A 13195-nucleotide genomic window follows, 5' to 3' on the forward strand; every position below is an offset into this window, starting at 1 on the left:
CAAACAGCCTGTTAAATTCTGTAAACGATCAAAGCCATCGGAAGAGACCGTCACGGTGTACGTTTCGGTCAAGCGATAGGCCTGAATCGTCCTACCGAAACCGGAAGTGGTATTTGCATGGCCAGTGACGTAAGCGGAGCCAGCAAACGGAATATATTCAACATTCATATGCATATCAGGGGCCAACCACCTTATCGCGGTTTGCCAATTAACTCTACAGCCGAAACGTATCCTGACCCATTCTCTCTGTCTCTTCTATGCGGTATCCCACTTTCTCCTTCGCTTCTCTCTGGCAAACGATGAAAATTCACCGGTACTTTCGCGAAATCGACGTCGGAGATATCTCGCCTCTTAGACACACGTTGCATCCCCCCTCCGTGTTGAATATGCATGAAGGGTTGATGCGAGAATGCTTCAAAAGGTACTCGGTGGAGGATGACGTTCGTCGAAATCGCGACGCGTTCTACGTTTTTCCGTTTTCCCAGACACCCCAGAGCTTCGTGATTCTTCGGTTATCTCGGTGCTCCGGTGTCCGAGATCAAGGGTAATTAGGCCAATTACCCAGGAAGAACATCGTTTGATAAAATTGTCGAGTGACGTGGTCGATTTTCCTTTTCTTTCCGACGACACCGCGACGAGGATCGAAGAGACAGGAATTTTTGGACGTTCTTTGTGTGTATCGCGAAATGGAAATTAGTACGATCGCGCCGGAAAGACCGTTTGGAAATAGAGGAGCGTAAAACGAGAAGAAACGAGATCAGCCTGAAACTGTTACGAGGGTTTTTTTTTTTTTTCTTTTTGCTTTCAAAGTGTGCATAGAGCGATCGATGAAATTTGCAGAGAAGAGAAAAAGAAGAGGAAGAATAATTCGGCTATGACCAATAAGCGGCGGAATTTTTACGGCACTTCGTTATCGATGGGTGCAAACAGGAGTCTGGCTGTCAGCCAATCGCCCGGAACACTTTCCTGTATCGTTAACGATCATTTTTAGGGATAATTTTTGCTGCAATAAAAAAACGGATTGATCTTTTGTCGGAATTCGTTCATACTTTTGTTTCATTTCAGTTTTTTTATTAATCCAGATATGCCTCTGATTGTTGTTTCCAAATTTTATTACCAGAAAAGAGTCATACTGTCACATTCAAAATTTGTTCAATTAAAAATTGAAACGCCGATGACGCGGCCATCGCAGTGCAAATATTGCGTCTATAGTGAATAATGAACGTGACAAAAACGAAGTATGATTTTTTTGTACGAAAATTTAGAACGTCATCGCCTACCGTTAATTAATTGACACTTTGTAGAAAATGACAAACACGAATATTGCGAATTTTTTTAGTAATTGCTTTTCAAAAGTTCAATATTCCATCGATAGTAGTAAATGGAAAAATTGAATTGAAAACTGGAAGAATGATATTCTTAATAATTCCTATGAAAATGTACTATCGTGGTACAATCATTTCTACTATCAACGCATTAAAGACAAAGGTACATAGAATGGTAGAGTATTGAAAATACACAAGATGTTCTACAACTTTTGAACAATAGTTGTACATAGAATACTAGTGGCGGTTCTTAACGCGTCAATGTACAGCAACTGGCGGCAAACTGTTCCCAATAGAGAACACTTTGGCGCTATTTGGTTTGCACGTATCTAAAGAGGGAAGACTTGCACGCGATAAGGGAATCGTTCTATCGAATTCAGTTGCGCGTGCGGTCGTACGTACGCTCGCTATCAAACGTCGAAAAGCCCTAACGCTTATTGATTCTGGTAATTGTTACCGCTTCCTATTCCGATCGTTAATTGAATCGTTCATATTATCGCCTCCTGACCGGTCAGAAGTCAAAGAACCGAAGCGGAATCGATGCCGAGTAACGTGCAGAGGATCAGTCCCTCTCTGCGAAGGAGTTCGGCCTGAAAATCCAATTATCATTCGAAACTATCCGAGCGGAAGGAAAGCTGCTAGAAAGTGAACCGGTAAATATCAATTCGCTTAGATCGATGGAAATATTCTATGGAAAGAATCGATGTTCATTTTCAGTTCAGATTGATTGAAATACTCCAACTATTTAAAGCAAAGGAATAATTCTAGAGGGTTCGTTTCCTATCGTATACAATCGAATGTGTACAAACAATATCTAATGCAAACCAAATGTTAGGATAATAGCCCTGAAACTGCAATTATTAGGAATGCAGTAGATGCAAATAGGGTGCATAGGAGGGTGAAAAGGGCATGCATCAAAGTCATGAATATACAATTCCCGCCGTCCGAATGTTAATATCTGCGGGTCTTATTCATTGATATTTCATTACCGATACCACATCATTTCATTTGTGTCTCACAAGGGAATGGTCAAAAGTGGATGGTAGAGTTGCTCGTCCAGATTATGTTTATTCGAAAGAGCATGAAACGAGGAGTTTATGGTGCAATATTTTGGTGCCATTGGCAACGGGTCCAAAAGATATGGGACTTTGAAATTTTCATATTTTTAAGTGCGAATTTCCCTGAAACTCATCTTAATTGTTAATAAACATCATCTAATCATCTCAAATTCATGCTTTTGCCACTTTTACACTTAATTTTCACTTCATATTTCGATTTCTCATCGAATAAACATAGTCTGGACGAGCAACTCTACCAACCTTGTCAGTATTACCAAAGGGAAGTATTAAATGAATAACTCGGATCCTTTGATTATGGGGTGCAAAGCCCGCGAACGCTCGCGTAATCTCCGTCTGTACGAACGAATGTAAAACACAATAAGGTTCCATCAAGGAATTAGAAAGTTAACATACGGTGAAAGCTTAACGCTCTTAATCGGTTAGAATGTTTAGGGGTCGAGTTTTGATCCCTGAAAACTTTCCTTCGTGTTATCGCTCGGCAAGTAAGGGTGAAAGCTTGAGGGGATAGGGTTGCTCGTTTGGTTACCTAATTCCGTTCGAAGTTAAATTCCCCTCTGGTGGCACGTTCAAAGTGCATTCAGCCAGCGTGTGGTGCGGTTCGTGGTAGCAAACGGTCCGGAGATCCATCTCTGATTCAGGTCAGATTTGTTGGGGGTAACAATACGCACGCATACTCTCCCCCTCTTTTCCTCCCCAGCATAGCTCTATTCACTCTTCCCGTCATGCATCAAAATTCCTTTGTGACCTGGCCATTCTATTTTCCGCGGACTCGCCTAAAATTCGTCGAATATTTTCCCAACGGATTTTCACAATTACCCCGGCACTATCGAGCGAAGAATTCGCCGAGTTCAGCCGTAACGAGACAAATATTTCAATGTATCAATGAACGGATCTGTGAATCATCCACAAAATTAACAACGCGAAACGCAAATATTTTGCTGAACCGTGCTCTTTTTCACATGATCAGTCTTTAGCATTAATAAAAATTTTGATAAACAATTCCGCGAACGCTTTTAATTATTCGCCTACAGAAAGGTAATTGGAGCTTTCATAAAGGAGCACGTAGTAATCGTTATCAGGATACACAACTTCGTTATCTTCCTGCCGGCTGAAAATTCCGTCTGCTGTTACACGCGATTATTCAAATTGTTTCATCTCGAGAGACTCTCGTCTTCCCCGTCGATTAAGAGGCGGGAGTTAATTTGCACGCGTCAGCCGAATGGAGCAGATTAGGAATGCAACGCGTGCTTAGAATTATCCTAGCCATAATACGATGCCTTAATGGAATATAGCATTTCGAACGAGTCACGCCTTGGCCCCGTCTCGTTCGCGTAATTACAGTCATTTCGAGGGTTCTAACCGTGCCCTTTTAGCAAAAACCTTCTTTTTTATCCGTCTGCCCGTTCGTTTGAAATTTTCTTGTTTGCTTCGCCGTTTAATTAAAGCTCGACGCTGTGAAAGGCCGCGATGTTAGCTTTTAAATGAACACATTCCCGAGTTCTGTTAAACTGTTGCCAGATAACGCAGAGAGCGAGGCATCGTTGCTTTAAGCGGTGTCTTAAACGATGAAACCGTAGTTACATCAATTGTAACCGGAGATCAGATAGCTCGTTATACGTGGCTACATCAGGCTAAGTGAATTAACAGGAAACGAGAACGTTAACCGGGCAGATTCACAGCTAGTTAGATGTCGGCCGATCTAAAGACGTAAAGTTTGATGTCTCGTCTCCCTTCGCTACGTCCCTGTTACATCGACAATATCTTTCTAGCAGTAACGAGGGTGACTTTAGAATGATATTGTCTTAAAACGTTCTCTGCTTTTCGGTAACCCTTTGTCTGGGAAAGTCATAGATGATAAATTTGTAGCGACGATTATTATCAAAAAGTGAGGATTAAAGCCGTACAAAATGTTAATGAAAACTAAAATGATTGTAGAATGATCGCCTTCTATATAAAATGTAAAATGATATTTAAAATGATATGTAAAATGACATTAACCTTCTATATTTTAGTGAAAAATAAATAATAGACGTATAGCAATTTCCGTCAATAATTTAAAATTACTTGTTCCTTGTTAAACAAACTGTTCCATCGTTTACAGGAATCGATAGTAAAGAAAGGTTCAATAGGAATACACAGAGACTCTATCTACTGAATCTACAGATCGTATCGAAAGCAAATAAAAACATCAAAAGATTAATATTTATATTACCATGGTTTTGCCTCGGGGTACAGGACAAACAACATAGAATTTACACATCCTACGCTCGAGATATCGTTCTATTCGCCATGTTGACGTCTATTTCGATGAAACCGGCAGACAATATTTGACCAACATCCCCCTATACAAATCCCGGGAAATAAATCAAGGATTCCAAATGAAATAAGTTGAAGCTAGCTGGAAGCAAGGTAACCGAACCCACCGCGGAACTTGTACTTTGACTAATGGCCATTGTAAGAGACAAACTTTGTTCCCTTCTACACTCGAGCTCTTGCATCCAGGACCAGTTGCTTGTCATTCAGAACAAGATTATTTCACAGTGTTAAGGGGAAACGATGAATTATAGATAGACTTTCTGTTCGTTTGCTTCAGGCACAACGACCTACCATGGAACATACGCAAGTTCCTGAAGAATCAGCTAAGGGAATTCAGGTTTGATGACCTGAGGGACTCCCATCCGTGGTCACGGAGCGCCTGGAGCCACACGGATCTCAGAAGATTGAAAGAAGGCATGGTTGCAGCCCAGGTAAGCTCAATAATAACCGCAATAGCACCACATGCTCACGAAACACATTAATCCCAGGAAACACGGTGGGAGATTTTTTAAAGGGTGATTCTAGGGATCAAAATAAGACGAAAATCAAGAATGACGAAATAGCGTTTGCGGCTTCGTTTTGCAGTAATTAACGTTTAAAAATTCGAGTTAAAAGCACTTGAAACCTGCAACCTGCCCAGCACCGACGACTGAACGTCGTTATTCTTGATTTTCGTCTTATTTTGATTCCTAGGATTACCCCTTAAAAAATCTCCCAACTGTTGTCGAACACCCTGTATACACATATATTGCGCGATTCTGTTAGACAATGTCGAATTGAGAGCAGTCTCTACTATTGTTATCGAATTTTCTCAACAAAAGAGCACCGCGATGATGTTTCAAACACTTTTCCTGAAAGTCGTCCATTTCCACGGGAAACGATTTATCAACGAGGAAAATTACAATCTTTTGTGTCCTCCTTTTAGGAAATCTTGAGAATCTTAGAAATCGAACAACAATACGTTTTCAAATGATCGTAAGAAAGCTCTTCTAACCAATTGGCGTTAATTAATCCCGTTCAAGAGCTTCGAGTTTTCAACCTCTTTCGAATCAAGTGGCGTACCCGCGTAATTTTATATTTTTAATCGGTTTTCAAATTGCCACTCGAACTCGAGCGTTACGAAACCAATCTCTTTACTAAAAGGATTAATATTAAACCCCCTCGTTTCCCATCGGTGGAAAATAAATTTATAAAATTTTATCTAGCGTATAAAAGTTTGCGCATCATAATATTTTATATCAAATCGAGTAAAACCGGAATTTTTAATTATCCTATGTTACACAATTTAAACCAGAAAATTCCAGAGTAGCCGTGAAAATCCGGATTATGAAAGCCTCAGGAATCTTGAATAGAGCACGCGATTTTCCATTAGAGAAAATGCAAGTCGGCTAAAAGAGAAGATATCGCGTGTCGTCTTCGGTGGTCTCGAACGAATTACGATTCGGGACGTAATAAAAACTGCTTTCTTCGGTATTTAAAGTTCGCGCAATTACTTGGAAGAAACGCGAGCGAACGCAAACGCGAGGATCGCGTGCCTCCATAACGGACTCTTTGTCTAACAATGTTTCAATTACATCCTCTACGGCGCCACGGTAATTTCTCGAGGTCTCGATTAATTAAGAACGATGCAAAGGAAAAGAAAGTCTGCTTTGCTCATCGCCTTGTTGTTATGATTAATTCTTCGTAGCACGCGATCACCAAGAAAAATCGATTCGATTAACGAGAAAATTAATCAACCTCCAAACTTTCGTAATTAATAAACACATGTACAACTCAGGATCCTAATAGACTCTTTATTAAAAAAAAAAAAGTACATATTGACCATGCGAGGATTAAATTCCAGCGAGTTTTTCCGAAATTAGGAGCTGACGAAAATTTCTCCCAAGTTCCAGACTTTCCTACACGCTGGTCGTTCACCCCGATATTCTCCCGATTAATCTCAGACATCCGTTTCCGCGCAACTTCCGCGATGGAGAAAAAGTTGCACGGAACTCTCGATGTTTCCGATCGACCGCCATTCAACGTGGCAAGAAAGAACGTTTCGCGGGCCGAGCTGATGAAAAGCTTGCACCAAAAAGTTCACGTACCACCGGGACGGACGTGCCCTCGTGAACGAAAAGACTAGCTACTACATTTCCTGCTCGGCAATCGAATAAATCTTTTCTTCCGTACCTTTGCCCTATAACCACTCGAAAATCACGAGCGGCACTTTTCCTGTTTCGCGAATGTGTTGGAAAAATGCAGATATGGAGGCTGGCGATTGTTGAATTCAAACGATATTCATTTGTACCAGAGAAAATTCGAATAACGGTAGAATTTAAATAATTGCGATACCTAATTTCGGTAATGTTATTAGTGGAAAAAAAAAGTTACGCCAATGTTACAATTGGCCGGGAAACCTTCTGATCGTAAGAACTTTGGGAAATGAGCAACCGACTAATCGGGTAAATCTAGCGACAAACGATTCCTTACCCCTGACGGCAACTATCCAAAGTAAGTCGAACTTTAATCCAACAATTTCACGCTAAAACTCGAGCAAACTCATTATCAGGATTAACATCCATCGCGATCACGATTTATCTTACCTCGGTGTTTCCCGAGCAAATACGGAGAAAGGCTAGTTACATTAGCTAGACAGATATTGATTTTTCTATCCGAACGTTACGTTTTTGTAAAAGAAAATTTTCTTCTTTTCCCTCTGCTCAAGAAATTCCACGGCGAAGACGCTTCTTAACGGGACGGCTCGTGTATACCAAGCACATTATCTCGTTGCGATTACACCGAAAGAAAACCCGTGCCCGTGAACGAATTTCACACGTCCTTTAAAAGCCTGATTTTCATTTCATGAATTTTATGAAAACCGTTTCTTACGTCTACGTTCCCAGCGTAGTGACACTGTTTCGCGACCCGGTGAAATGGTATTCAAAGAAACAGGCTTGGAAAAAGCGAGCTGCTAAGCAATATCACGCGAACAAAGGTACGTAGATTATAATTTCCATGGGGTGTATTTAAAGCTCGACTACTCGGCCTCTGGCAGCAGCTTTCTTCAGCAAGTGTGTCCCATCCCCGTCCCGTCGCGTCACGCACACGTTAGAACGAAACTTGCTACCTGTGAAATTGCTTTCACGAGGAAATTTGTAACTATCGCAAGGTGATGCGACGATCGTGAGAGACCGTGCAAAACGAAGGCATTAAAGGAAAAATACAGGGATGTGAAAGTTCCAAATGTTCCAAATAACTACAGTGAGTGATCAAATTATTAGAGCCATCGTATGAAAAATGGGTTTTTCGTGTTTGTGTAGAAATAGAGCCACAATTTTAAGGTTTTGTTATTTTTTATAAAAATAAACAAATACATTTAAAAGATTATATTTGCTGCAATTACTGTCTCAATTCTTTTCGGCGTACATACTTTCGATGGATTTTAAGCAATTCATTTTGATTGCTTTACACAAATTTTCGATGAGGTTGAGGTCCGGAGAATTTCTAGACCAAACAAGAACTTTCACTTTTTTCAACTGTGTATCATAACTTTACAAGCATCAATACATCATAAAAAAGTAACAAAAATTCTGTTTAACTCTGTTTTCATTTAAAAATTAATCATTTTTATGTAAAATCATCAATTTATGCGAGTGGCTCTAATAATTTGATCGCCCACTGTAAATGAACGAATGAAATAAATAAAGCAGAGGTGTCGCGTGTTAAGGTGACGATTACTTTGAAAGTTCAATCAGAACAGGCTAGGCACGAGCAAGTTGAAATCCACTTGGAATCCTCTTTCAGTAAATTTCGGTCGATCGAAATTCAAAGTCCCTTCGGATGAACATCAAATATGATAGCATTCGAGAGGAAACATAGAGGTGGCACGACAGCTTGTCGTCTCTATTCCCCGCACAATCTACACAAGCCTCTGGTAGTTCCGTTTTATCTAAAGGGGGTTTAACTTTAAGACGTCAGAAATGGAATTCCATCGGATGGAGTAACATCTGTGTGCTTTCTTTAGGCGACGAGTACAAGTGAATATAGCGAGGAAATGTAACGGAAATCCTGTTCCGAGATAATTCACCTCGAACACCTTCGAACGGGTAGTTGGCTACGTTCGAGTCGTTAAAGACCCTCCAACGTTGATCTCGTTTATTAGAAGCTCGTCTAGATGCGATTATGGCCTAACAGACGGCACATGATAAAGAAGGCTATAGTTTGAAAAGTCAGGCTTGCGAGGCGAACGTTGAAACAAGCTTGTTCCGCTCGAAGAGGCGAGCAACTTCATTACTTCTCTCTACCCCGTGATAATGTCAAGGTGTCACCGTGGCAAGGGGTAAAATTCAAATAAGCTTCTTATAGGGCCGCACACGCGCCACCGTAACGGCCACCAACGGTCCAATTTAATTAATACCATAATTAAGAGGGAATGGTAATTACGCGAAATGCCACCGACCAACGTGACTATGAATTACCAGAGAAATCTACGGTAAGCTAAGTTTCAGGAAACAAGAACCATGCACAGCACCTTGAAATAATTGTGCAGGTTATTTGGGGGAGGGGTAACAAAATTTTCATCGATAAATTCATTTTACATTTTATTAATTAGTTACGTTTTCATTAATTTAATAGGCAGACTTCTCTAACAAGTATTTCATCGATATTTAGACGAACTTTTGAACGGTAATAGATCTTGTTATTCTGAAATTTATGGTGCATAGATTTAAATTAATAGTTTAAGTTGTTAAAGTTTCAACGAAGTTTGTATACACTCTGAGGTGAGCATCACTTTCACGCGAAAGTGTGTACGGTAGTTTTTGAATTGAAAAACTTTTGGAATCTTTCAATCATGCGAGCTCGAAATACGTGTATAGTTTGTAGACAAACAGTAAAATTGAAACTACAATATTTGTAAAACCGTGCATAGGATATTTGAAAATTTCATTTAAATATCGCTTGGAATACTTGGGGAAGCTCTCCAGGCAAGTCCAAACTTCGTCTCATAAATATTGTAATTTTTGTTATTACATCATTGTTGACGTAACAATTCTCTCTGTCCACATAAATCAAATAACAACTCAGTTGAATTCAGACAGATAAAGAAGGACGGATATAAATTCCTCCGATAGAACGAGATTGAGTTTATTATTGAATTCGAAACGTTTGTTTAAAACGCGAACAAATACGAGACATTCGTCTAATTTTATGGGTCATTTCTCAATGTCAAACTATCTCTCTCGTAGCATTCAGTTTGCTCGCAGAGACGAAAGGGGTGGCTAGCCTCGCTGTTGTGTCCACCGAGACGAACGCCACGTGGATGCATGTATGCATAATATACATACAGCAAGTGTATACAGGAGCTGGGTAAACTGGTCCCGGGCTCGATCCATCACTGTCCTGGTTAATTCAAACGGAGAGAAGACATCCGTCGCGAAAAGGTTACCAAGCATTGATCTCGTGCCAACCCTCTCGGTAAATTTAAAACATCGAATCCACCCTTTCAACGCGTCTTACGGCTTCCACGCTAAAGAATTCACGGCTTATTTATTCGATACTGAAGCATAACCGTGATGACACACGAGGCGGTGATCTCTCAACGCAAATTAACCCTTTGATATGAAAATTTTTCTTAAATTGATGCCACGCAATTTAACGCTACTTTTAAATGAAATACTTATAGTGGGTGATCAAATTATTAGAGCCATGGTATGGAAAATGAGTTTTTTGTGTTTGTGTAGAAATAGAGCCCATACTTCTATCAAACGTTCAATCAATTGACATTTATTACTAATAATAAACATTTCCACAAATTTTCGATGGGGTTGAGGTTCGAAGAATTTCTAAGCCAGTCAACTTCAGTTTTTTCAATTGTGTATCATAATTTTCCAAGTGTCAATACATCATAAAAAAATAACGAAAACTCCGTTTAACTCGGTTTTCATTTAAGAATTAATGATATTTATGTAGAATCATCAATTTATGCGAATGGCTCTATTTGTTCACCCACTGTAAGTTGTTAGAAGTTTTAAGAGCACATTTCTAGGCTAACTTTTGACGAAAGTCCAGGCGGGATTAAACGCAATCGAGTAGAACGGGTGCGTAGACTAATGCATCGAAAATCTAGAGCAATGTGCATGCATTTTCGATTGTGCCGAGGGGGATGGTACATACATCTACCCCTACCCAAGCAATCGGTCGCGGTTCCCGGCGACTGCATTCCAAAAGTGAATTCCAAGCGGTTCGAAATAACTCGAGTGTGTACCATTCGGAACGCTCGATCTTTGGGGAATTGTGTATCTTCCACGATAAAAGCGTACTGCGAAGAGAATGCACGTGTCGGACCGGAACGTACAGTTATAGATAGCGCACTGTCGTCTGAACAACTTATCACCTGATTATTTGTTCTCGATACACGTGTTTAGTAAATCGTTTTCAAGTGAAATTTAACAAGGTTGGGAAGATTGTAAAAAAGAATACAACTATGTAACTTTCAAAGTATCATGAAACTTTTTCAATTTAAATAAGCGTAAAACTTATCTCTCAGCGGGAACAATAAATTTGATTCGAAAATAAAATTTCTTTGCATAGAATTGAAACTGTTACGAGTGCAAAGTGGAACACAACTCGACGCGATTACACCGGGTAGACGGTGAATATTTTTACAAACGTCTGACCTAAAACTCGACCCTGACTGTTGCTCGATTTCGCGCGAAACACCACGGTGAAAAGAAGAAACGACGGAAAAAGAGGAAGCACGAAAGTAAAAGGGAAGCTTCTTCCATAATCGGACGAGTTTTTTTTTTATTAAACGTCTGACCTAAAATTCCGACTGTGTTGAATTTGAAACAAGACCCGCGACATTTAAATGAACCTTCCAACAAACAGCTCGTCGCGAGGAACGATCCGAAGGGAGGGAAAAAATTGTGAACGACCGTTTTCAGACACGGTTTCATTTCTCTTTCGCGTAATGAGGAAAGCTAGAAGATCGTGGTCGGTCGTTAATTGAAAATAAATTCTTGTCGCGGTTGAAATTACCCGTGATAATAACCGTGACGAAACAGGGAAACGATCGCGTTAACGGGAAATCAAAAGTTTCTGGACGAGGTCGTTTGCCCCTCGATTCATCGTTGAAAGTTTCTCCAACGGGGGATTAAATTATTGCCGTGTCGCAATTAGCCACAGGCAAAAAGCAAGACATTCAAGTGCTTTTAACCACCGCGACGAGAAGCAAATCGTGCTCGTAAAGATTCTGTCAGAAAATCTGACGAAGTCATAGAAAAGTAGCGAAGAGAAAAGTGTCGCGAACCTCTACTGGAATGTCGTCAGACTTGATGACAAAAGAATTGAGAATAATTCCAGGTAGCATTAATTTTATATTAATTTCATGAAGTACCAAATGAAAAATTTATATTTTGTGGTAAAATGGTAAATATTCATTTTCATCGCCGCATTTAACGTGCAAAAATTGAACGAGAATGATTTTCGAAAATGAGAAGCTTTCGGAGCATGGTATCTCAGAATTATTAGAGGCATTCCGGTCTAAGCCATATACCGAAGGATGAATATTCCGTTTCACTGGCATCGCAGCCAGTATTATCAGGGATCTGTAGACGCATTGATACTGAAATATGTTCGAAAATGAGAATTCTAAGGCTTTCATGGGTCGGTTTATATTAGAATTAATCCTATTTCAGGCTTTCCGGAGTAAGCTGTATCCATAAGGAAAATATTCCAAGCGTTTTGCAATCATTGCTAAACTATTATCTTCGTCAGAATTTAAGGATACTCGAATATTACACTAGCTACGGAATAAAGGATTTATCCTCTATATCAGTGTTTCCCAAACTTTCGACATCTGTGTACCCCTTCTATAATTTTCGTAACACTGAGTACCCCTCGTAAAAAAAAAACTGCGTATACTTTAATAACAAAATATATTTATTTTTTCCTTTTTTAGCATATAAAGAAAATAATAATAAACGTAAAATAAAATTCATAAAATTCATTCAGCGCGTACCCCCATCAAACTCTTCCCGTCCTTCAGGTGGTACGTGTACCACATTTTGGGAAACACTGCTCTATATAACCAAATAATTTGACAAGACAGCGAAGCAACGTTCCATTTACAAGGTATCATCGAATCAATAACCCATCTCGAGGCAGAAACTTTCAAAGCCATCCGATATGCATACTCTCTACTATCGTACACGGTCTACACGGTATCATAAAGAATCGAAGGGTCTTATTTCCGGCTCTCACGAGGTCACGATGATAATCATATCGAACGACGTGCTTCCCGTTTCACGCTCAACAACGATAAAAGGACGTTTTAGGAGGATTCTTATGCTAGCTCACGTTCAACCCTCCTATGCTCCTTTATCAAGCCGAATGAAATATAGCCAAGTTTCTGTTTAATCCTAGGATCTGATACATCGGTTTAATTTATTCCAAGTAACCGAATATATTCTTATCCCGATACGCATTACTGCG

General features: G+C 39.9%; 1 protein-coding gene and 1 long non-coding RNA gene across 4 annotated transcripts in view; one reads left to right on the forward strand and one right to left on the reverse strand.

Moving 5' to 3' along the window:
• LOC143306116 (uncharacterized) overlaps positions 1 to 13195 on the reverse strand; it is a 98655-nt gene that overhangs the window by 83781 nt on the left and 1679 nt on the right. The gene's annotated exons all lie outside the window — the stretch shown is intronic.
• LOC117600326 (dipeptidase 1) overlaps positions 1 to 13195 on the forward strand; it is a 59047-nt gene that overhangs the window by 12011 nt on the left and 33841 nt on the right. For all 3 annotated transcript variants that reach the window (XM_076692644.1, XM_034315630.2, XM_034315628.2), the window contains one exon: positions 4998 to 5151. In XM_076692644.1, coding sequence (XP_076548759.1) covers positions 4998 to 5151 — 154 coding nt within the window. The remainder of the gene's footprint in view (positions 1 to 4997; positions 5152 to 13195) is intronic.

Source organism: Osmia lignaria, chromosome 15 (genome assembly GCF_051020975.1).
Source record: "Osmia lignaria lignaria isolate PbOS001 chromosome 15, iyOsmLign1, whole genome shotgun sequence".
Lineage (NCBI taxonomy): Eukaryota > Metazoa > Arthropoda > Insecta > Hymenoptera > Megachilidae > Osmia > Osmia lignaria.